The sequence below is a fragment of the Chiloscyllium plagiosum genome, unplaced genomic scaffold (assembly GCF_037043375.1).
Source record: "Chiloscyllium plagiosum isolate Xiang-an unplaced genomic scaffold, Cpla_swu_hap1 HiC_scaffold_36, whole genome shotgun sequence".
NCBI classification, from domain to species: Eukaryota; Metazoa; Chordata; class Chondrichthyes; order Orectolobiformes; family Hemiscylliidae; genus Chiloscyllium; species Chiloscyllium plagiosum.
In genome coordinates, this window is record NW_028270174.1 from 49,409,415 (window position 1) to 49,433,878 (window position 24,464).

The window sequence follows — 24,464 nt, forward strand, 5'->3', positions numbered from 1 at the left end:
ATTCCTATTTTGTGCCAAATCTAACAGTTGGAGAGCAAACCTCACATGGCCAGAATATAACTGGAAGATTGCCTTCATTAACAGAGGGGTGTTTCAGGTGTGTGTGGTAGTGGACATATTTCATTCTGCTGGGCTAGCCACTAAGTTTAATGACTGCATATTGATCATGTATCAGTCGAGAGCTGCAGTTTCTAGCTGTTCAGTGGAAAGGATACCCTTCCACAAACCCTGTTCGGCAGCAGATTTTCTGGAAAATCTGGGCCATTGTGTTTCATGTCCTGAACATTACCCATGTTTTAGGTAACGCAAATAAGTATTGTTTATAATTTAGTCACGGAAACTTCGGTATCCAAGACCTTCAAATAGAAGTTTAGTGCTTTTAAGGATTTTATTCTGTGGTACTTTTTATTTCGCTGGTTTCAGATTTGTAAAGAATTTACTTATGCACCTATGATTAATGAATAACTTCAACATTAAGATCTGTTAGTATTGCCAGTGGAAGGTGTATCCATGTTAGTGCATGCGTTCATTTCAAAATGATATGTCATTTGCTGGTTTCGATGACTTATGCAAGCAAAACGTTTGAAATGGCAGTTTTAGAACAGCATAAAATAAATAGTTAACTTTACGTAATCGCAAGTGCTGGTTACTGTTGTAATTAATTCATTTGATCGTTTTAATCACTTCTAAATTTGATATAAATGCCTTAATCAGATCTAGTAATGCCCTGGAGTTTTAATTGTAATTGAATTTCTATTATGTTTCTTCATGCATTTAGCTATTATTGAACTTGTGTGAGGTGGATAATTTTAGTTGGTATTCTATATTTAACAAATGTTTATTGTATAAATTCTCTGATTTGTACTTCAGACAAATAGTTGAAATCTTGATGGCAATAGAATGTTTTCTCTAAGTGCTCTCAATTTTAGGCTGGAGGAATTTTTGGCATGCATCCTCAAAATGAAATATAAAGGGTTGTGGAAGGAATGTTGTTCTTCCACTTAATTGCCAGAACACATACTACATTATGCAGTAGTGTGGAAGATTATATGGCTGAGGAGAAAACTAGAATGTGTAGAGTCAGTATTAAAGTAGCTTCTTGATTGTTTGAAGGTGGACTACATGGATGAAAATGAGGAATATTTTCAGCGACAAGCTTCTCATAGACAGTCTCGCAGGCGATTCAAAAAGATTAACCAGAAAGGGGAACGACAAACAATCATTGATACAGTGGATCCTTATCCAGTGGGAAAGCCACCATTACCAAGAGGATATCACACAGTAAGTCTTTGGCAAACCTTATTCTTTAGAGTTTTGTTTTCTTCAATGAATTGTCAACATACACTGTTATAATGGAGTGTTTAAAAACTGATTGAAAACAAACTTCTGCTAATTGTCGTATTTCTGACACAGTTGCTTAGTATATTACCCTTTCATCTTTGTTGCCTATGTGTAAATTCAAGCCAGTTTGATAGTACAAAGGTCATAACTTTGACTGTTAGACAAAGGAGTTAGGGTAACTGCTGACCGGAAATGCCCTGTATGAAAGTGCTTGTCTAATTCAGATGACATATAAATAATAAAAAGCTAGTCGAAGGAGCCTGGCTGACTTTGGTGGCGGGGGCATAGCTGGAATAATGAATGAATACTTTGCATCTGTCTTTATAAAGGAAGAAGGTTACACCTAGATTATGGAAGGTAAGGATATTTAGCCACATGAGGGTTTAAAATTGTTAAGAGGGAAATATTGTTAAGCAGTCTGTATTTGAATTAGACAAGGCACCAGGACCCAATGAGATGTATCAAAGATACTGAGGGAAATGAGAATGTAAACTGCAGAGGCCCTGACAATTTTTCAGTCTTTCTTAAACTTGGGAGAGGTGGCAAAGGACTGTGGAATAACCAATGTTGTTCCATTCTTTGAAAAAGGTGTAAGGCAAAGGTTAATGAAGAACAGCCAGCAGGGATTTCTTGGGGGTTGAGGGTGGAGTGGAAGTATCATATTGAAGTAACTTGTTGGAGTTTCCTGAGGAGATAACACATAGTGTCGATGTAATTTTGTTGATGTGGTGTACTTGGCCTTCCAGAAAGTGCCCACATCAGATTTGTGAGCAATATTAGAGCTCATGAGATAAAAGGGACATTAACAATCCAGGTACAAAATTGACTGAGTGATAGGAAACAGGAATGATTAATGGATTTTTTTGGGGGTGCTGGAGGAATTCGTAGCAAAATTCCCCAGTAGTCAGTGTTGAGATTCTTGCTTTTCCTGATATCACAGAAGTGTCACAATACAGAAGGAAGCTGTTTGGCCCACTACTTGCACTGGCTTGTTTGTCCAAGTAATCATTCAATGCCCTCGAGTGCCTCAATTGAATAGTACATATCAAAGGTTATGGTTAGTTTATGGGGCACAGTTTCAAAGTTTGTGGCTGATGTGAAACTTAATAAGTGATGTAAACTATCGAGAGTACAGTTTAGAATTTCAGTAGGGCATTGGTGGTTTGGTAGACTTGTGGCAGATAAAGTTCAGTGCAGAGAGTTGTGAGGTGATGATTTTGGGAGGAGGAACATAGATGAAGAATATAAAATAAAGAGTACAATTCTGAAGAGGTTACAGGAGCAGGGAACTTGTGTATATATGTGCTTAAGTCATTAGAGGTGGCAGGACAAATTGAGAGAATAATTAAAGTCAGCATTCAGTGTCCAAGCCTTTATTAATAGAGACGTAGAGTACAAGAGCAAAAAAGTTATGATTAACTTGTATAATCCAATAGTTCAGCCTCAGTTGGAATGTTGCATTCAGTTCTGGGTGATACACTTGGGGAAAGATATGAAAGCCTTGGTGACAGTGCCGAAGAGGTTGATGAAAATAGTTTCAGCAATGAGAATTTTAATTATGAGAATAAATTGGACAAGTTAAGTCTGTTTTCCTTGAAGGAAAGGCTGAGAGAAGAGCTGCTAGAGACATTTGAAGTGATGAGTAGTCAGAACAGGGTAGTTTGAGAAAAAATGCTACCAGTTGCTGAAAAGGTCATCAGGACACAGATTTAAATCAATTTGTAGAAGAAGCAAAAGTGAAATGAGAAAAGCTTTTTTACATAATGAGTGGTTATTGTCTGGAGCATAGTTTGTGTTGGATGTATGTTCACCTGAGGCATTCAAAAGGGAATTAAATTATTATCGGAAAGGAAAGACTGCACTAGGTTATAAGAAGAAGGTGGGTTACTGACACGGAGTGATCTGCTGTTTTTGAGAGGTGACGCAGACATGGTGGACCAAATGGAATCTTTCTGCATTGTACCAAGACCATGCCAAATCATCTATTTGCTACATCACACAATTATGATTGAGAAAATTGTCTGAAGGGAAACTACGAATTGCATTGAATGAACTTCACTCAATAAAGAACGGTGGTTTCAAACTGAAATTAGAGTTTAAGTCATTCAATTTTTCTGATTTAGTTAAAATTGTGTTTCTTTAACCACTAAGCAACATTGGTACTTTTAAAATATCTCTTGTTGAAATCCTGCTCATTTCTTTTTAGTTTTAAATTGTGGCAGTGCTTCTGTGGATTGTGGAAAGAGTAATGATGTATGTTGGAAACCTACAATTATGTTTCTAAAATCTGTACCCTATGGTTTAGTATCTGGATCTTTGAAACTGGCACAAAGATAAAGGAGACAACGTTAGAAATGCAACAAACAATTATCTTAATGTTGGTATACTTTATGCTGCAAAAGTACTAAATGTGGAAGTATTTAAATGTTATCCCTAATCAGATCACATTTGTTTATTCCAGTAAAAAGTTTGATTGGTCAAGAGTCTGGTTTGTTAAAGCAAAAATGAGCAAAGTGTAACGGTGAAGTTACAAATGTTGTCATGTGCTTGCCTAATCTATTTAAGTTTGAATATTTGGCTACTCTTCTGATTAGATCACTTACTTAACCCATGTGGCATGGCACACAGTATTATTTGATCTGATACAGATATATATGTTCATGATGTCCATACGTTTATAAGGTTGATTATATAAATATAAGATCTTTAGAGGTCTTGATAGGGTAGATGTAGTGAATTAAGAACTGTGGTTGGGTTGGACGGGTCATTGTTTAAGATTTGAGGGCTCCCCGATTTCAGCAGAATGTTTTTTCTGGGGGTCATGAATCTTTGGAACTGTCTTCCTCAGCTGGTGGTCAAAACAGAGGCCTTGAGTATCTTTAAGACATTAGAGGTGGACATTAGAGGAGATGATGAAGGGTTGTCAAGAGTGACATGAATGTGAATCTTAGGTTACGGTCAGGTCAGTTATCCTATTGAATAATGCAGCAGGCTTGAGGTGCTCAATGGCTTGTGCCTCCTTGTTTGTATGTTAATATTATTATCTTTTGCAGCAAAAGAACATCTTTGAAATAACATAATGGCTTTTTGCACATGTGCTAACTTCCCATATTCCGATACACATATTCCTTCCTTCATCTTAGTTTAATTATAAATGAAAACTTCTTGGGGAAAGGTCAGGTTAATGATGATCTTTGATCCATAGAAAAGATATATTATGACAATCCAGATAGTCTAACTAACTGAATGTCATGATTCGGAGATGCCGGTGTTGGAGGGGTGTAAAAAGTTTAAAATCACATAACACCAGGTTATAGTCCAACAGGTTTAATTGGAAGCACACTAGCTTTCGGAGCGACGCTCCTTCATCAGGTGATTGTGGAGGGCTCGATCGTAACACAGAATTTATAGCAAAAATTTGCAGTGTGATGTAACTGAAATTATACATTGAAGAATTGATTGTCTGTTAAGCCTTTCATCTGTTAGAATACAGTGATAGTTTCACTTCTTTCATGTGTAAATCACAAAACCCTTTTTTAAAAAGTTGCATTCTCGGGTTAGCTGTTAACAATGGTGATAGCGAGACAATATGTTGAAGGTGTTAGCCCCCTGTGTTCTCTGTCTATGACCTGATGTTTAGATTGATTCCAATCTAAAAAGTGAAATAACAGAGTTTTACAACTCTGTTATGGACTTTAGTTAGGCATTTCATAAGGTAGCTCATTGCAGGCTGGCACAAAAAGTAGATTCTCATGGGATCCAGCATGAGCTGGCTAGATGAATACAAAACTGGCTTGGTCTTAAAAGACAGAAAATAGTGGTGGCGGGGAGCTTTTTGGAATGGAGACCAGTAACTTGTGGTGTTCCACAACGATCAGTATAGGGACCTTTGTTGTTTGTAATACATACGAATGATCTGAAGGAAAACATAGGTGGCCTGATTAGTAAGTTTGTGGATGACACCAAGTTGGCGACGTTGCAGATAGTGAGGATTGTCAAAAGATATAACAGGATATAGATAGATTGCAGATTTGGGCAGAGAAATGATGAATGGAATTTAATCTGGAAAAATGTGAGGTGATGCATTTTGGAAGATCAAGTTCAGGTGCTAATTATACAGTAAATGGCAGTTCCCTTTGGAACATTGATATAAAGCAGGATCTGGGTGTACAGGTCACAGATCGCTGAAAGTGGCAACACAGGTGGATAAAATGGTCAAACAGGCATACAGTATGCTTGCTGGGGCATTCAATATGAAAGTTGGGAAGTAATGTTACAACTTTTGTTAGGCCACATTTGGAATATCGGTGCAGTTCTGGTCACCACACTACCAAATCAACGTGGATACTTTGGAAAGAATGCAAAGGTTTAAAAGGATGTTGCCTGACCTGGAAGGTTTTAGTTATGAAGAATGTTTGGATAAACTCGGTTTGTTTTCACTAGAAAGGCAGAGGCTGAGAGGTGACCTGATCAAGGTTTACAAAGTTATGAGGCATAGATAAGGTGGACAGTTAGAGGCTTTTTCCCAGGGTAGAAAGGTCACCTACAAGAAGGGACAGGTTCAAGGTGAGAGGGGGAAAGTTTAGGGGAGAAGTGTGGGGAAACTTTTTCACACAGAGGATGGTGGATGCCCAGAACACACTGCCAGTGGAGGTGGTGATGGTGGTGGTGAAACAGGCATGTTAGCAACGTTGAAGGTATATCTTGATGGACACATGAATGGGAGGCGAACAGAGGGATGGAAACGAACGTATGGCCAATAAGTAGCAGGTCTAAATAAGGATTAGGAATCAGCTCTGGCTTGGTGGGCTGCAGGTTTTCGGAAAAGGCTAGCCAACGCGCAGAACTGGAAGTTGAGTAAAACAGTTAAGTTAGACCTATAGATGTGATAGAGAAGGGAATTCTCTTTGACGTTTGATTACCATAAAATGATACTGTGGGGATTGCTGGAATATTGTATGTTTACTGTATCTTTCAAAACTTTCAGATCACTTTGTCTGTAAGTTTATTCTATTTTGTCTTTATTTCTTTTGTATAATAAACTTGTGTTTTATTGTTAAAACAGAACTGCAGCACTGTGTGCTTGTGTTTGTGTGTAAGATCACCTCGTTAAATTTAAAAAAAAATGTCTTATCAAGCTAGATTTCTGCCTGGATCTGACTAGTCTAGTGGTAATGTCTGTTGGATCATAATATAATTGGCAATTACTACTGTACATTGGGGGCTCTGATGTTTAAAGTAATTTATTAGGGTTATATTGAGTTCTGTAGTGGTAGTGAAAATTCTAATCTTTTGAAAGAAATTCTCAATTTCAAACTTCTGTAATTTCACATATCATTGCAGCGAATGATAATTTTAGTGTCAGGTGTGTAAGGCTTTGCACTTTATGATGGAACACAAATATTATACTTTTTCCTCCTCTTTCCCAGTAAGGTGGTAATTTAGCAGCTTAAGGTGTTTACTTATGATTTTTTCAGTAGATGTGATGCAAGCTAACATTTAAACTTCTGATTTTGCATAGCATTTATGAATGAGTTAAAATAAGTAAGGGACTTTTTCGGGAGTTTTCCATGCTTTTGGTAAATATAGCTAAACTATAATGTTGGATAGTTAGTAATGCTCATTTTCTTTTCATCCTTTTCATGGCATTTATTCATTTGCCTGCCAAGTATACAATAAATCAAAGGTATCATAGTTATTCAGCATAAAATCTTAGTCAGTTTAGTTGTGGTGAATTGTCAGTTAATGGTTTCTAACCAATAGAGTACATCTCTGATGTTATGAACTCCTGTTATGAGATAGATCTGCACGATATCAATAGTTTTAATTTAGTATTTTTTTGAAGCACATGCTTAAGAAAGACACACAAACTAATATTCATCTAATTCACCTCTTAGGTGGAGGTCACTTGGATTTTTTTTAATGTTTCTTCATAACATTGATAATTAAACAAAACAATACAGATTGTGCTGCTGTTTCAACATCAGTTAAACTATACTCTGTTATGTCTTCACCTTGTGGCTTAGGAAATATAGAACAGATACCTTTTTCTTCCTTCGCTGCTTTGCAACACAAAATCAAGGTTTTGTTTGGTTTACACAAACAGAAATTGCTGGAGAAATCCAGCAGGTCAGGCAGCATCTTTGGAGAGAATGCAGAGTTAAGGTTTCTGGTCCAGTGACTGTTCTTCAGGAAGTTTATCTCCATAGATGCTACTAGAGCTGCTGACTTTCTCCAGCAATTTCTGTTTTTGTTTCAGATTTTCAGCATCTGCAGTTCTTTATTTAATTTGTTTGGTTTACCCTGTTTATCTCCCCCAGTTTTATCAGTGGAAAACTGTTTGATTGCTTAAAATTGAAAAGTGAGGTAGATGATACGAGGCAGATTCTCAGTTTTTAACTTTTAATTATGAAAAGAAATAAAAGTTTATAAGAATGAAAAATAAATATGTTGTCTCTTTTCAGAAATCTACTTAAAGACTAATAAAGGGATTTTTAATCTAAAATTTACTCCTTATGGTTGATTATGTGTGCAGATATTCTTTCTATTTTTGCTTTTGCAGAAATACTTATTTTTGTAATACTTTGAAATTGATACAGTAGAAAATATTTTTAATTTGTTGAGAATGTACATTCTTAGATTATAAGAATTGGAGTATAGATTTGGATATTATTCATTGCTATTCATTACCATGTTCTTGCTTGGAACTGGAAAATAAATTGGTTAAAGGTATATTTGCAGTTTGCAATCTGGACTGTTCTACTGGATGTTTCTTCAGTACACAGAAGCTGTGGCAAGTTTCTGGAGAGATTTGCCTGGACAAGCAGTACTATCTCTTGCAATCAATAAAAGTCAGAATTTGGAACAGAAAGTAGCACTCTCTCTATATCACTTTGTCTATATATAAAGATTAGTTACAATAGTGAACAAAGAAATGGCAGACCAATTCAATCCATACTTTAGTTCTGTCTTCACAAAGAAGAATGACATAAATATCCTCCCAAAAATGTTGGGGAACATGGGATCGAGTGTGAGGAAGGAGCTGGAGGTACTCAGTATTAGTAGGGAAATGGTGTTAGGGAAACTGAAGAAAGTAAATACCGATAAATCCCCAGGATTTGCATCCCTGAGTACTTATGAAAATGAACCTAGAAATAGTGGATGCGTTCGTGGTCACCTTTTAAGATTCATTGGACTTTGCAGCAGTTTCTGTGGATTGGAGAGTAGCTAATCTGACCCCACTATTTCAAAGAAAAAAAGAGAAAACAGGATTATAGATTGGTTACCCTGACATTGGTTGTGGGGAAAATGTTGGAGTCTATAATAAAAGATTTAAGAGCAGAATAGTTGGACAACAACAATAATAGGATAGGACAGAGTCAGCATGGATTTATGTGGGAAATCATGCTTGATGAATCTACTGGGAACAGTAATTCTTCAACTGCCAAGGGCACCTCCAATGTCTGTGCGCAGCAGTGACTTCCAGAACCAGAAACCAGTGCTGCATTCAGTGCCAACATGGATCACTGTTCATGAATCTTGGCGTGCAGCATCACAACGTAAAGGGCACATTAATTGGGGGTATTGTACTGACATGGATAGAAAACTGTTGACAAGCAAGAAACGGTAGGAATGGACATGTCTTTATTCTTGTAGCAATCATGACTAGCAAAGTACATAAGAATCAGTGCTTGGACCTCAGCTATGCACAATATTTTTTAGTGATTTAGATAAGAGAGCTAAATGTAATGTTGCCAGGTTTTCAGGTGACACAAAGTTGGGTTGGTGGGTGAACTTTGAGGAGGATGCAGAGTTGCTTAAGTGAGATTTGGAGAAGTTGACTGAGTGGGCAAATGCATGGCAGATGAAGAAGATTGTGACTAAATAAGAAATTATTCACTTTGATAGTAAAAACAGGAAGGCGGATTATTATCTGAATGCTGGTAGAAAGGAGGCAGTGCAATGAGACCTTGGTGTACTTGTACACCAGTTGCTGAAAGTAAGTATGCAGATGTAACGTATTTTGCATCAGTATTTACTGTGGGAAAGGACATGGAAGATATAGAATGTAGGGAAATAAATGATGACATCTTGGAAAATGTCCATATTACAGAGGAGGAAGTGCTGGATGTCTTGAAACTCATAAAGGTGGATAAATCCCCAGGACCTGATCATGTGTACCTGAGAACTCTGTGGGAAGCTAGGGAAGTGATTGCTGGGCCTCTTGCTGAGATATTTGTATCATCGATAGTCACAGGTGAGGTGCCGGAAGACTGGAGGTTGGCAAACGTGGTGCCACTGATTAGGGACTGATTAGGGAGAGTCAACATGGCTTTGTGTGTGGGAAATCATGTTTCACAAACTTGATTGAGTTTTTTGAAGAAATAACAAAGAAGATTGATGAAGGCAGAGTGGTAGATGTAATCTCTATGAACTTCAGTATGACGTTCGACAAGGTTCCTCATGGGAGATTGGTTAGCAAGTTTAGATCTCACGGAATACAGGGAAAACTAGCCATTTGGATACAGAACTGGCTCAAAGGTAGAAGTTAGAGGGTAGTGGTGGAGGATTGTTTATCAGACTGGAAGCCTGTGACCAGTGGAGTGCCACCAGGATCAGTGCTGGGTCCTCTACTTTTCATCAATTAAATAAATGATTTGGATGTGAGCATAAGAGTATAATTTGAAAATTTGCAGATGACACCAAAATTGGAGGTGTAGTGGACAGCGAAGAAGGTTACCTTATATTACAACAGGATCTTGACCAGATGGGCCAATGGGCTGAGAAGTGGCAGATGGAGTTTAATTTAGATAAATGTGAGGTGCTGCATTTTGGAAAAGCAAATCTTAGCAGGACTTCTACACTTAATATCCTAGGGAGTGTTGCTGAACAATGAGGCCTTGGAATGTAGGTTCATAGAATAATGCAGAAGGCGTTTGGCATGCATTCCTTTATTGGTCAGAGTATGGAGTACAGGAGTTGAGAGATCATGTTGCGGCTGTACAGGACATTGATTAGACCACTGTTGGAATATTGCGTGCAATTCTGGTCTCCTTCCTATCAGAAAGATGTTGTGAAACTTGAAAGGGTTCAGAAAAGTTTTGCAAAGATGTTGCCAGCGTTGGAGGTTTTGAGCTATAGGGATAGGTTGAACAGGCTGGGGCTGTTTTCCCTGGAGCGTCGGAGGCTGAAGGGTGACCTTATAAAGGTTTACAAAATTATAAGGGGCATGGATAGGATAAATAGACAAAGTCTTTTCCCTGGGGTGGGTGAGTCCAGAACTAGAGGGCATAGGTCTAGGGTGAGTGGGGAAAGATATAAAAGAGACCTAAGGGGCAACTTTTTCACGCAGAGGGTGGTGCATGTATGGAATGAGCTGCCAGAGAAAGTGGTGAAGGCTGGTACAATTTCAACATTTAAAAGGTATTTGGATGGGTATATGAATAGGTAGGTTTTGGAGGGATATGGGCCGGGTGCTGGCAAGTGGGTTGGTCGATTGGGTTGGAATATCTGGTGGCCATGGACGGGTTGGACCGAAGGATCTGTTTCTGTGCTGTGCATTTCTATCACTGAGAGTGTATGAAGACAACAAATGGCATGTCCATGTTTAGAGTGAGAGGATTTGAGCACAAAAACATGGATGTCTTGCTGCAGTTGTGTGGGATCTTGGTGAGACCATACTAGGTATGTTGTGGCTAGTTTTGGTCTCCTTATCTGATTAAGAATGTTCTGGCAATGAAAGGAGTGCACAAAGATATACCAGACCCATTCATGGGATCTTAATATTGATGTGTGAAGAGGGACTGGCTCAGTTAGGACTATATTCTCTGTAGTTTAGAAGAATGAGGGCTGCTGTCATATAAACCTGTAAAATCCTGACAGGACTCAACAGGTAAATGCAAGAATGATGTTTCCTATAATAATGAGTAAAGAAGCAGGAGTCATAGTCTAAGGTTCCAGGGTAAGTCACTAAGATGAGAAGAAGTGTCATCACCAAGAGTGATTAGTTGTGGAATTCTTTGCCACAGAAAGTGGTTAAGGCCAAAACATTGAATGTTTTCAAGAAGGTGTTAGATACAGCTCTTAAGTGCTAAAGTGATCAAAGGGAATGAAGAGTAAGTAGAAACTGGATAGTGAGTTTGATGATCGGCCATAATCAAATTGAATGGCAAAGCAGACATATCGTGTTGGAATGACCACCTCGTGCTTCTATTTTCTATGTTTCAATCTATTTTCCATCTTTCACAGGGAAATAGTTGAAAAAACCTGGAAGTCTCAGATGCACAATTGTTTCTTATCTGAATCTGAAATGTAATCTGAAGATTTTCTATTTGTTCTGCAATTATCAGATGCACATCAATCAGATCTCATCAATCAGATCTCATCAACAGAACTGTGTAAAGTGAACCCCTTTTTTGTCATCTCAATTAGTCTGTTGACCTACAGAGGGGTTTTCTTCCCTTTTCGCGTAACTTTTCCCCACCCATAATAATTCTGTAGATTTGTGTATGTCTTTATCCTATCTGTGTATATTTGTGTGTTTACGATTAAGGGGGATAAAGTTTACTTTGCATAGTAGCTTAGTTGAAAACTAGTTTGCCACTTTTTTGAAGAATGAACCCAAAATAAACATGTTTTGAGTTTATTGAAAGCCCGTTGAAACCCTCACCATATTGATTATAGCAATTCAAGAATCCTACTTTTTCCAGCAATGCTGATATCCCTTGAGTAATTGTTACATTTAAAAAAGGATCTCTGGGACCTGTAATTGTAAATCAATTCAACCTTTACTGGAGCATTGCTGACTATTTGGAGACTTGTTACTAAGTTGTAGAATTAAAATTGACTATGGACTAAGAGAAGTTTGAGTTTACAGAAAATCTTTAGCTTCGGTTGAGATTCTGGAAGTAAGTTTACTTGCTGAGCTGGAAGATTAGTTTTCAGACGTTTCGTCACCATGCTAGTTAACAGCATCAGTGAGCCTCCGGTGAAGCACTAGTATTATAACCTGCTTTCTATTTATGTGTTTAGGTTTCCTTGGATTGGTGATGTCATTTCCTGTTCTTTTTCTCAGAGGATGGTAAATAGGTCCAAGTTTGTGTTTGTTGATAAGAGTTCCAGTTGGAATGCCATGCTTCTAGGAATTCGCATTCGTGTCTCTGTTTGGCTTGTCCTAGGAAAAATGTGTTGTCCCACATCCGCCTTAGTAAAAAGATTAAATTGCAACTTCTGGGATGCGGACAAGAAAAAGTTCTTAGCATTTGAAACAACACTGAAAGATGACAAACTCTAAGAAAAAAACCCAGCAAACCGTCAGACAGACAGTCATACAAACATTAAGCAGGAAAAAGGAAGGGAATATACTCAATACACAGGAGAGGAAAGCACTAGAAGGACTCAAAAAAGATAACATCATTATCCTACCTGCAAGCAAAGGACGCTTGACAGTCATTTTAAACCAAACAAACTACATTGAGAAAGCGAATGCACTGCTTCCAGATACCGACACTTAGCAACAGGTGGCGATTGACCCGACCCTATAACTAGAGAACCAAATCACTGCTTTATTCAAAAAATTTACAAAATACCTTGCAAGAACTGTAAAAACACTACATTGGACAAGCAGGCAGAAAACTAGCCACCAGGATTCATGAACATCAACTAGCCACAAAAAAAAATGACCCTCTTTCACTAATATCCTTACTTACTGATGAGGAAGGACACCACTTTGACTGGGACAACAGATCCATCCTAGGACATGCCAAACAGAAACGTGCATAAGAATTCCTAGAAGCCTGGCATTCCAACTGGAACTCTATCAACAAATATACCAATTTCGACCCCTTTTGCCATCCTCTCAGACAAAGAACATAAAATGACATCACCAACCCAAGGAGATCTAAGCACATAAGCAAGGGTAGTGATTTAACAAGGTAAGAAACATCCATTGTGAAATGTCAGATCTTTACTGTTGATGTTCGCTCATAGTAATGGTCACCTAATCAATATAGATATTGCCTTTTATTTGAAAGCTGCTCCCTGTAAGTGATTCTATAAATTCATTAAGAATCAGCTGTTCGAGTGGAGACAGAGAATTCATGTCTCTGTGCACATGGACGATCGTTCTCTCTTCCTCCAGGGCCCTGAATAAAGACGAAAGAGGTAAAGCTTTGACTGATATGGGGATAGGGAAACGGGATGACAATGTTACCTAGTCTGGTGACAAAACATCTGAAAACAAACCTTCCAGCTCAGCGAACAAACTAACCTCCATAAGAGAAGTTTGTTCTTTTCTTAATACTACATAAAATAATGTTTTGAACTGGAGAAAATTTAAAGTCACAAGAAGTAACAATGGGTTGTATAATTTGTCAAACTTGAAAAGTGAGGCGTTCTCATTCCTTGAAGCCTCAGCGGTGATAGATAAATGGGAGGGTGGTGGGGCTGAGGAGAAGGTAGCTGAGAGTGCAATTGGTTGGAGGGGCGGGGACCAGGGGAGTTCTGTTCTTGTTGTTGTTGCCACCCCTCCAGACATATAAAGGTGGCCATCAGGATCTAAAGTTTTATCTGTGGTGTCTCTGGGACCTGATACCTCTCTGACCTCCAGATGAAAGATGGTTTGAGTGACTGCAACAGCACATGCTTGGGGAATAGGCCAGACCTGTGCCTCTTACAACTTTGAGAATACCTTCTGCCTGGCGACTAGCTTTTTTCCAACAATGGAGTGGGAATGGTGCTCCCATCTGCCCACTTGCTGTATCACCTTGGCAATATATTCCTCTTAGGTTTTAGCACATGCCCCAGCCCCTCTGCGCCATATACCCTGCAACCTCAGATAATATGTCCTGATGCTGATGAGTATAAAGGAATTGTCTGCCCAGCTCCCAAAGACCATGCCCACTTGTCTTGATTTACCTTGGTGCCCGAGACCGATTTAAACTGGTCACAGTTGCTCATGAGTCTGCGCACTTACAGCGAATCAAAGCAGGAAACAGCAATGTCATCCATGTACGAGGAATAGTCAGCTGCTTCTCAAGCTTGCATCCTTCCTGATGGAATAGGCAAAAACCTTCATGCAACATACAAACAAGGCAGGAGAGAGTGGGCAGTTCTGACTGACTCCACATCTAATCAGGAAGCTTTCTGATTCCCACACATTGAGACTGCACCATTAATGTTGGTATAGAGTAGTCTGATTCAACTGCAGACACCCTTCCCAAAGCCCATTTTGGAGAACATGTCTCTCATGTAAGTGTGCGATATCCTGTCTTCTCACAGTCCAGGCTGATGAGGCAGGTGTCCACCCCGCTGTCCTGCAAGTGGGCGATCATAATCCTGAGGAGTGTGAGGCTCAGAGGGTGCTTCCTGCCAGTTTTGGTCAGGAGTGAACCACCATTCCCACAGCAGACCTGACCAGGTTGGTATTGACCTTAAGATTTTTGCAGATGACACCAAAATTGGAGGTGTAGTGTGCAGAATACAACGGGATCTTGATCAAACTGGCCAATGGGCTGAGGAGTGGCAGACTGTTTAATTTAGATAAATGCGAGGTATTGCATTTTGGAAAACCAACTCTTCGCAGGACTTGTACACTTAATGGTAAGGTCCTGGGGAGTGTTGCTGAACAAAAAGACCTTGGGGTGCAGGCTCATAGTTCCTTGAAAGTAGTGTCATAGGTGGATAGTATAGTGAAGAAGGCATTTGGTATGCTTTCCTTTATTGGGCAGAACATAGAGTGTAGGAGTTGAGAGGTCATGTTGCGACTGTACAGGACATTGGTTAGGCCACTTTTGGAATTTTACGTGCAGTTCTGGTCGTCTTCCTATCAGAAGGATGTTGTGAAACTTGAAAGGGTTCAGAAAAAACTTACAAGGATGTAGCCAGGGTTGGAAGATTTGAGCTATAGGGAGAGGCTGACCAGGCTGGGGCTGTTTTCCCTGGAGCACCGGAGGCTGAGGGGTGACCTTATAGAGGGGCACGGATAGGATAAATAGACAAAGTCTTTTCACTGGGGTGAGGGAGTCCAGAACTAGAGGTCATAGGTTTAGGGTGAGAGGGGAAAGATATAAAAGGCAACTTGTTCATGCAGAGCGTTGTGCATGTGTGAAATGAGCTGCCAGAGGAATTGATGGAGGCTGGTACAATTGCAACGTTTAAAAGGCATCTGGATGGATATATGAATAGGAAGGGTTTGGAGGGATATGGTCAGGTGCTGGCAGGTGGGACTAGATTGGTATGGGATATCTGGTTGGCATGGACATGTTGGACCGCAGGGTCTGTTTCCGTGCTGTACATCTCTATGACTCTATTTAACAGTAACGTTGGTCATCAATTTCTAATTTCTTCCCTCTCCCACTAGGGTAGTGATACCTTTCCTCCTGAATTCGCACGTGCTATCAGTCAGAAGCATACTGTCATACACTTGCAGCAGATCCTGGCCTAACAGGTCCCACAGAGCTTGCATACAGCTTGGCCTGTAAGCCAGTGCTCCTGGGATTTTTATTTTTTTTAAAGAATTGAAGGCCTTGGTCAGCTTATCCAGTGATAATGAGACTGGTCCAGCCTTTCCTGTGCGCTGTCATCTAAGACCTCCATGATAGAGGACTGGAACAGCTAGGAGATCATGCTATCTGTGGACTTGATGTCATGCAGTCTGGCATAAAAGGATTTGCTGATCCTCAGGATGTTGAAACTGAGTTGACGTTATTGAGCCAGCTTCTTTCTTCAGGATGCTGAACACAGAGCTCTTCCTGTGTACCGCCTGGAAGAAGAAATGTAAGAACGTCTCATTTAACTCTGCAGAACAAACCTTGGACAGGAAGTTTGTCTTGGAAGCCTCTGAGGCAAAACAATGAGGCTTGCTGACTCTTCACCTCCTAGCGATCCTCTGTAAAATCAACCCCCATCATCTGCAGCAGGAGCCAGTTCTGCATGCTTTCCTGGAGTTTGGGCAGTTTTCTCTCTCTCTCTCTCTCTCTCTCTCTCTCTCTCTCTCTCTAGGTCTCTCTCTCTCTCTCTCTAGGTCTCTCTAGGTCTCTCTCTCTCTCTCTCTCTCTCTCTCTCTAGGTCTCTCTCTCTCTCTCTCTAGGTCTCTCTCTCTCTCTCTCTAGGTCTCTCTCTCTCTCTCTCTCTCTCTCTCTCTCTCTCTCTCTCTAGGTCTCGGTCTCTCTCTCTCTCCCTCCCTCCGTTAGGCCTCTTCGATATGCTCTGGGGTCAACAGTATGACATTCAGTTTGCACGTTCCCATACCCGCCTGCTGGTCATCTGTAGGTGTCAGTTGGCCAGCAGGAGGCAGTGGTCAGAGACGAACACCAGCTTAATGGCAGGATACCCAGGCAATCTATCTTTTAAGTGGATAGAACAGTCTGGTGTGACAAGTGTATCTATGCTGTGCTCCTTCTGCAGGCATGCTGAAGATGTGCAGCCTGGCATCTTTAACCATTTCGATCAGGAATCTGGATGTGGTGTCCAGTTTGCTGTCAGCCCCTCTGGATTATCCAACTGCATTGATGGTGCAGTTGAAGTTCCTGGTCAGAATGACCAGCCTGGATGTTGCCATTGCTGCATAGTGACCAAGGCAAACATGTTAATTAGTCTCAGGGGCGTGCTACAAGGAATCACCTACCTATCACCACTTCAGCGCTGGAGATGATGATGTTGCCTCCTCGCAACAGTATACCCAGGCCAGAAGAGCAGCAATTGTTTTCCCTCCCACCACTGAACAAACAGAAGGCGTGTGCGCCCCAAGTTTGATCACATCGGGTTTCTTGAGAGTGAATCCATGGTAAGTAACTGGCCCAGAAGTAGTCCCCACCCATACGCTTAGATCCTGCTTGGATCAGCTGGCAGGAGAATTCATAGACATCTTTAACCTCTTCTTACTCTATTGGGAAGTTCCCACCTGTTTCAAGACCACTATCATCCCAGGCCAAAGACAAATCAGGCAAACTGCCTTAATTAGACCACCTGGTGGCTCTGACATCCATCATTATGTAGTGATTCGAGACATTAGTAATGGCAAACATCAACTTGAGCCTCCCAGATCTGCTTTGATCCTCTACAATTCACCTTCAACAATAGGTCGTCGGCAGGTGCCATCTCCCTTACCCTACACTCATTTGTGGAACATTAGAATAACAAGGTCAGAATCCTATTTACTGAGTTTAATTCCACCTTTAAAACCATTATTTCAGTCAGACTTATCTCCAAACTCCAAGACCTCGGACTCTGCTTCCTCGCTCTGCAACTGGATCTCAACTTCCTGACCTGCAGACTGGAATCAATAAAGATAGGTGACCACACCACCTCCATAATAATTCTCAACACAGGTGCTCTAGCAAGGCTGTATAGTCAGTCCCGTACTGTATTCCTTACACACTCAACCATGTGGCCAAACTCAGGTCTACCTCCATTTTCAAATTTGCTGATGACCCCACCGTAGTGAGTTGGATTTCAAACAACGGTGAGACAGAATTCGGGGCAGAGATACAGTGGCATGGTGTAAAGACAACAAACTCTCCCTCAATGAGGGCAAAACAAATGAGCTGGTCATTGACTTCAGGAAGCGGAGTGGAGGACATGTGCCTGCCTGTATTAATAGTGCTGAGGTGGAGATGGTTGACAGCTTCAAGTTCCTAGGAGTAAATATCACTGATAATCTGTCCTGGTCCATCTACATTGATGCTGCAGTCAAGAAAGCACATTGATTCCTGTACTTCCACAGAACGCTAAGGAAATTCGGCATGTCCATGAAGACCCTTAGAAATTTTATAACTGCACCATAGAAAGTATCCTATCCGGATGCTTCACAGCTTGGTATGGCAACTGCTGTGCCCAAAACTTCAAGAAGTTACGGAAAGTAGTGAATGTAGCCCAGTTCATCGTGAAAACCAGCCTTCCTTTCATTGCCTTCATCTAGGCTTCCTGCTGCCTTGGAAAAGCAGTCATTATAATTAAAAGTCCCTGCCATCCCGGTTATACTTTTTTTCCACCCTCTTCTGTCGGGCAGAAGGTACAAAAGTTTGAAAACCTTTACTGACAGATTTAAGAACAATTTATTCCCCGTTATTATCAAACTTATGAACCTCTCATTTAATAGAGCTGATCTTTGCACCTTTTCTGTGGTTGTATCACAATACTCTGCATTCTGTTCTCCTACCCTGACATGTTTACGTAAGGTATGATTTGTCTGGTTAGTGTACAAAACAACGCTTTTCACTGTATCTTGAATATTTGCGCATCTTTTGTTCATGCCTCCATACCAGATTTACCCTGCTGTACTGGATTAAATGTTGAAGGCAGACTAACAATATGTCACTAATTTACTCAATGGAGGGGCCACAAATAATGGAAGCAATAGTAGGCTAAACAACTCTTGAAGCCTGAAACAAAACCAGAGACTGCTTGTAGTGATTGTAACAAAGTCAACCAGATGGACATCATAGAGTATGAATTCTCTGATCGGGACTGTTAACCTGGTTCAATCAGAGAGCCCTGGCTGACTGAAATAAACAGGAGTGTCAGAGATTCTGCTTACTCAGAGCTGGCTCTGAGGTTGCCAGATCAGTGTAATGTACAATGCATGTGCAAATAAAGAGTGACTTGGTGACTGGATGCGGCCCCTCTGGAGTTACTTCAGTGGTGATCAGAGTGGGACCGGTATGTGGAAAGGATGTGTTGTTTTATTTCTGCAAATGACTGGGCAGATGAAAAACAATAAGTAATTCACCTGACCACTTTGTAGACCTGGGTTATTAGGAGCCTAACATTTCCTGAGACACAGTATATTAAAATCTTTCAAGTGTTAATGGAATTAGTTAAGGAATATTATGACCCCAAGCTTCCTTAATTCTACGTCTTCCATGTCCTTTTCCACAGTAAACACTGAGACACAATACTCGTTTAGTATCTCCCTGATACAGTTGAGAAAAGAAGCGAGTCAAACAGTGAAGGCAAGCAAGGTCAAAACAGAGAACAAGGTAGAATTGATAACTTAAACTGCATTTATTTCAATGCAAGAGGCCTAATAGAGAAGGCAGATGAACTCAGAGCATGGTTAGGAACATGGGACTGGGATATTATAGCAATTACAGAAATGTAGCTCAGGGATGGACAGGACTGGCAGCTTAATGTTCCAGGATACAAATGCTATAGGAAGAATTAAAAGTGAGATAAGAGAGGAGGAGGAGTGGCATTTTTGATAAGGGATAGCATTACAGCTGTACTTGCGGAGGATATTCCTGGAAATACATCCAGGGGAGTTATTTGTGTGGAACTGAGAAATAAGAAAGGGATGATCACCTTATTGGGATTGTATTATTGATCCCCTAATAGCCAGCGGGAAATTGAGAAACAAATTTGAGAGATTTCAGTTATCTGTAAGAATATGGTTATGGTAGGGGATTTTAACTTTCTCAACATAGACTGGGACTGACCTACTTTTTTCTTAATGGATGATTCACCTCCATTGGGGTTGATAGGGCCTTCAGACGTGTCTGACTGATCTCCTGCATTTCTGCCCTCACCTTTTCCCCTCCTTCCCAGAGCAACAGTTCTCTTTGACCTTACTTTGTACCCCACCAGTCTTTGTATTCAAAGGATCCATCTCTGCTACACCCAGCAGGATGTGACCACAAAACAGGATTTCCCCCTCCCTCCACTGACAACATTCTGCAGGAACTGTTCCCTCCTGCACACTCCAGCACACTCCAGTTCACTCCTAACACTTCCTCACTTCCCCATAGCTTCTTCCCATGTAATCAACTCCATCCTAACTGTCCTAGTTCCCAAACACACCTTCCAAATAAAAGAATGTTTCACTTGTACTTTCAATCTGATCTACTGCATTCTGTGCTCACAATCGGATTTCTTTTACAATGACGAGACAGAACACCTCCACATTATCCATAGGATTGACTCTGAGCATCCAGTTGCTTGCTATTTCAATAAACCTCCTGGCTCTCACGCTAACATTAATGTTGCAGCAGGCCGAAAACAGTAGTTCATAAGACATAGGAGCAGAATTAGGCCTTTTGCCTATCAAATTGCTTTGCCTTTTGATCATTGCTAATATGGTTCTTAATTCCCATTCTCCTCCTCCTCCACATAATCCTTTGATCCCTTTACTAATCAAGAACCTGTCCATCTCTGCCTTAAATATACTCAATGACTTGGCCTCCACAGCCTACTGTGGCAATGTGTCCCACAGCTTCACCACCCTCTGGCTGAAGAAATTACTATTTATTTAAGTTCAGAGGGTCATCCCTTCACTCGGAGGCTGTCTTCTTGGGTCTTAGTCTCTCCTATTCATGGGAAAAAAATCATCTCCATGTCCACTCTATCTTGGCTTCTCAATATTCTGAGAAGTTTCAATGAGATCTCTCCCTTCCCGATTTTGAGTGGGCATCCACAATGAATAAGAACATTTAACCCATGAAAGAGCAGGCAGAGTCAATGAATAACTAAGTCCAGAATTTACACGGCCATTCCCTGAAATGTGGGAAGCTGGTGGTGGTAATTGTTATCCTTGTTGCCTCTCTGGACACTGACCCATCAGCACGGCTATGTCTGTATCCCGTCCTAGTCTCCAAACATTACTTTGCACCAGCATCTTCATTTTGGACATCACTGATGACCCTGATGGAGTTCAGCCAGTATCTGACGGTAACCTTTGCTCAGGACAATCACCCTTATTCCCCATAATAAAATACTATCCTCTGCAGTGATTTCTGGTCCAGAAAGTTTTCAATTCTGATTGCGATGATCCTTTTGTTTCCCTTATTTAGTTTTGTCAGGGTCGGATTTTGTTGCGTCCACAGACTGATATTGTCAGCAGTGACCTAAAGGGTGCCCAGAATGTACTCTGCAGTGGCAGTACCACTGGTGGTGTATCTGCCAGCAGGAAGTGGCTCAAGGCATCTGCATTTACTACATGGTCTCGCAGACAGTGTTCCAACGTGGAATTATGCGCATTCAGAATGACAGTCCACCACTGAGTTTGACCTGAAACTGTGTACAGCACAGCCTTGCCCTCTTTGAGTAGCTCTGGGAGAGGTTTGTGGTCTGTTAGTATTACAAGTTTATGTCCATAAAGACATTGGTGGACCTTGCTCATACTAAAGAATACCGCCAAACTTTCCTTCTATATCTAGGTGAATTTGCACTCTGCATCAGCCAAAGTCTGGGAAACGCATGCTATTGGGCGTTGTTCTTCGTTGTGCCATCTGTGAACCAACACTACCCTAATATAGCATAGGGAGGCATTGCATGTCAGCACGATATCTTGCTTGGGATCATAGTGTGCCAGCACTTTAGACAATGATAGCTGCTATTTCTCTTCCCTAAAGACAATATCTTGCTTATGACACTATTTCCAAGGCTGACCCTTTGTAGATAGCAGATGCAAGGGTGCCAGGATCGGTGCTAGATTATGTGTAAACTTTCCATAGTCTAACTGCACCAAAATCAATGTAGGTGAGCTTTCCAGTGTGTGCACTCTCCTGGATACCGACGTATGAGTTTTCTTACTCAATTCGGGACTAGTGGGACATGCAAAAATTTCACTATTCTAATGTACCATGAACACAGGTTATGAACACGGACCTTCCCGTGGCTTGCCACTTCAACACACAATCCTGCTCCCATACCCACGTCTGTCCTTGGCCTGCTGCAATGTTCCAGTGAAGCTCAATGCAAACTGAAGGAACAGCATCTCATCTTCCGACTAGGCACATTACAGCCTGCCGGTCTCAACATTGAGTTCAACAACTTCAGATTAATTTCCCATCTCGACTCCTCTGTTTTCATTCTGCTCTGTAATTTTATTTCATTTACCTTTTTAAAAAATTTTAAATTTTTTTTTTCACTGTACCTCATATTTCTTGATTGTCTCTCTCTTTCTCTCGCTCCCCACTCTCTTATCACCTTTTTCCTCTCCTCTTCCCCCTTTGCTACCCTTCTCCCCTGTTTTCCATTTTGCCTCTGCTTCACCCATCCCCCCCCCCTCCATCCCCCACATATTTTGTCATATAGCACTGGCTTCAGCCTTGGTCATTCACATGCACTGTCATTATCACCTCTTTATTGCTACCTTTGCTTCTGGAGCCATGACTCACCTTCTCTCAGCCTGGTATAAATACCTCCCTATTTCTCCCTTTTTTTTAGCTTTGACAAAGGGTCAGTTAGACTCTAAACGTCAGCTCTTTTCTCTCCTTACAGATGCTGCCAGACCTGCTGAGATTTTCCAGCATTTTCTCTTTTGGTTTATGTAAGACCTCAACCCCCTGGCTAAGACTTCAACCCTCCTTATCAAAGCATAGCATTAGCTTTCTTGCAAGGCAACTCCCAATCCTTAATCCACAAATGAGTCTGGGATGTCTCTGATTCTATTTTCCCCAGATTGCAACGATTCCTTGCCCTCCCAGTGTTGAATTAAGCAGCTTGAACAGTGGGATTCTCCAATATTGTTCGAATTCCCTTGGTTCAGGGTGCCATAGACTGCATCTCAGTTGCTTTGAGAGAGCACCCCATGAACAACCTAGCAGGTTGGTTACTAAAAAAGGCTCCTACCCTTAATATTCAATTTATTCATGACCATACATGTTGAATTATGGGGTCTGTGACAGATATCCTGTGAGTTCCCATGATACATTCATAATAGAGAACTCTCAGGTTCCTGCATCCATCCAAAGTCCCAAGGCTATAAAGGGAAGGCTTTTTGGGGAGATGTGGGTTTATCCCTCCAAATATGGCATGTAACATCTTTTATGGAGCCCTTAGACTGATGCAGAACAACGGTACTGTGCTCTGCATGCTCCCACTGGGGCCATGGTTGAACAAGCTATGGTCCTCCTTATGACGAGGTTCGATACCCAGACCGCTTCTTCAGATAATCCCGCTTTCAAGTATCTAAACTTTTACAGATCCTAATCACTATTAGGGAGAGAGCAACAGCCAGTGAGTTAGGGCACTAACATTGCATGGGGGTATAGCCAGTTTTTAAGGCTTCAATCAGTATATGTTATTTAAGTGTTCTGTAGTAAAGTCTCTTATGATGAGTTTGTTGAGAGCAATCCTGACACCCTTTTTTTCCATCCTTCCATCATCAATTAGTCTTCAGTGTTTCAGAATTTACATGGATGATAAATTGTCCTAAAATGCTTGAGCATCCTGTAGGACAATGTGAGATGCAACTCTTTGTGCATCGTCTCTTAGTAAACTATTTTGCTATGCAGAAGCATAGATATGAAAATTTTCGTGGATATGGCTAGGCAGGTTGCAGCAAGTAATTGGGAATGTTGGTTTTATTGCAAGAGGATTTGAGTTCAGATGTGAGGATGTCTTACTGCAGTTCTACAGATAAAGTGTGGAGCTGGAAAAAGCATAGTAGGTCAAGCAGCATCAGAGAAGTTGACATTTCAGGTCAGTACCTTTCATTAGGACTGGGGAGGGGGAAGAGGGCTGAGAAATGAATAGAGTGATTGGGGTGGGCCTGGGGGAAAGGCAGGTAGGATGGCACGAGGTGGATGCAGGTAGGAGGTAATTGTGATTGGTCATTAGGAAGCTTGGTGTGGATAAGTGGGAAGGAAGATGGACAAGTTGGCTCAGGTCAAGGGGTGGTGCTGGTAGGGATCGCTGTACCTGGAATGACTGGGGGATGGGGAGATTTGAAAGCTGGTGAGTTCTATGTTATGACAGTGTTGTAGGCTCCTCAGATGAAAGGTGAGATGTTCTTCCTCCAGTTTGCATTTGGCCTTATTTTGACAGCGGAGGAAGCCCAGGGTGGGAGAGGGAATTGAAATGGCTGGCAACAGAAGATGGGGCAGATTGGAGCATACGGATCATAGATGTTATCCGAATCGGTCCCAGAGTTTGCGCTAAATGTAGAGGAGACCAAATCGGGAGCAATGGATGCAATAAACCAGGTTAGAGGAAATGCAGGTGAATCTCTGCAGGACTGAATGATTCTTTGGGGCCTTGGACAGAGGTAAGAGGGGAGATGCAAGGTCAGGTTTTACAACTCCTGCAGCTGCCAGGAAAGGTGTTCTTTTTTTCCTCTGATACTCCTGCTTATTTTTTTTTCTTCTTTCTTTTAACCCCCACACTACCACCTAACTGCGGTAGTG

At 41.0% G+C, this 24,464-nt stretch overlaps 1 protein-coding gene across 11 annotated transcripts in view; it reads left to right on the forward strand.

Annotated features, from left to right (window-relative positions):
• Positions 1-24,464, forward strand: part of rapgef2b (Rap guanine nucleotide exchange factor 2b) — a 400,973-nt gene that overhangs the window by 167,872 nt on the left and 208,637 nt on the right. For all 11 annotated transcript variants that reach the window (XM_087980151.1, XM_087980144.1, XM_043674010.2 and 8 more), the window contains one exon: positions 1,114-1,281. In XM_087980151.1, coding sequence (XP_087836277.1) covers positions 1,114-1,281 — 168 coding nt within the window. The remainder of the gene's footprint in view (positions 1-1,113; positions 1,282-24,464) is intronic.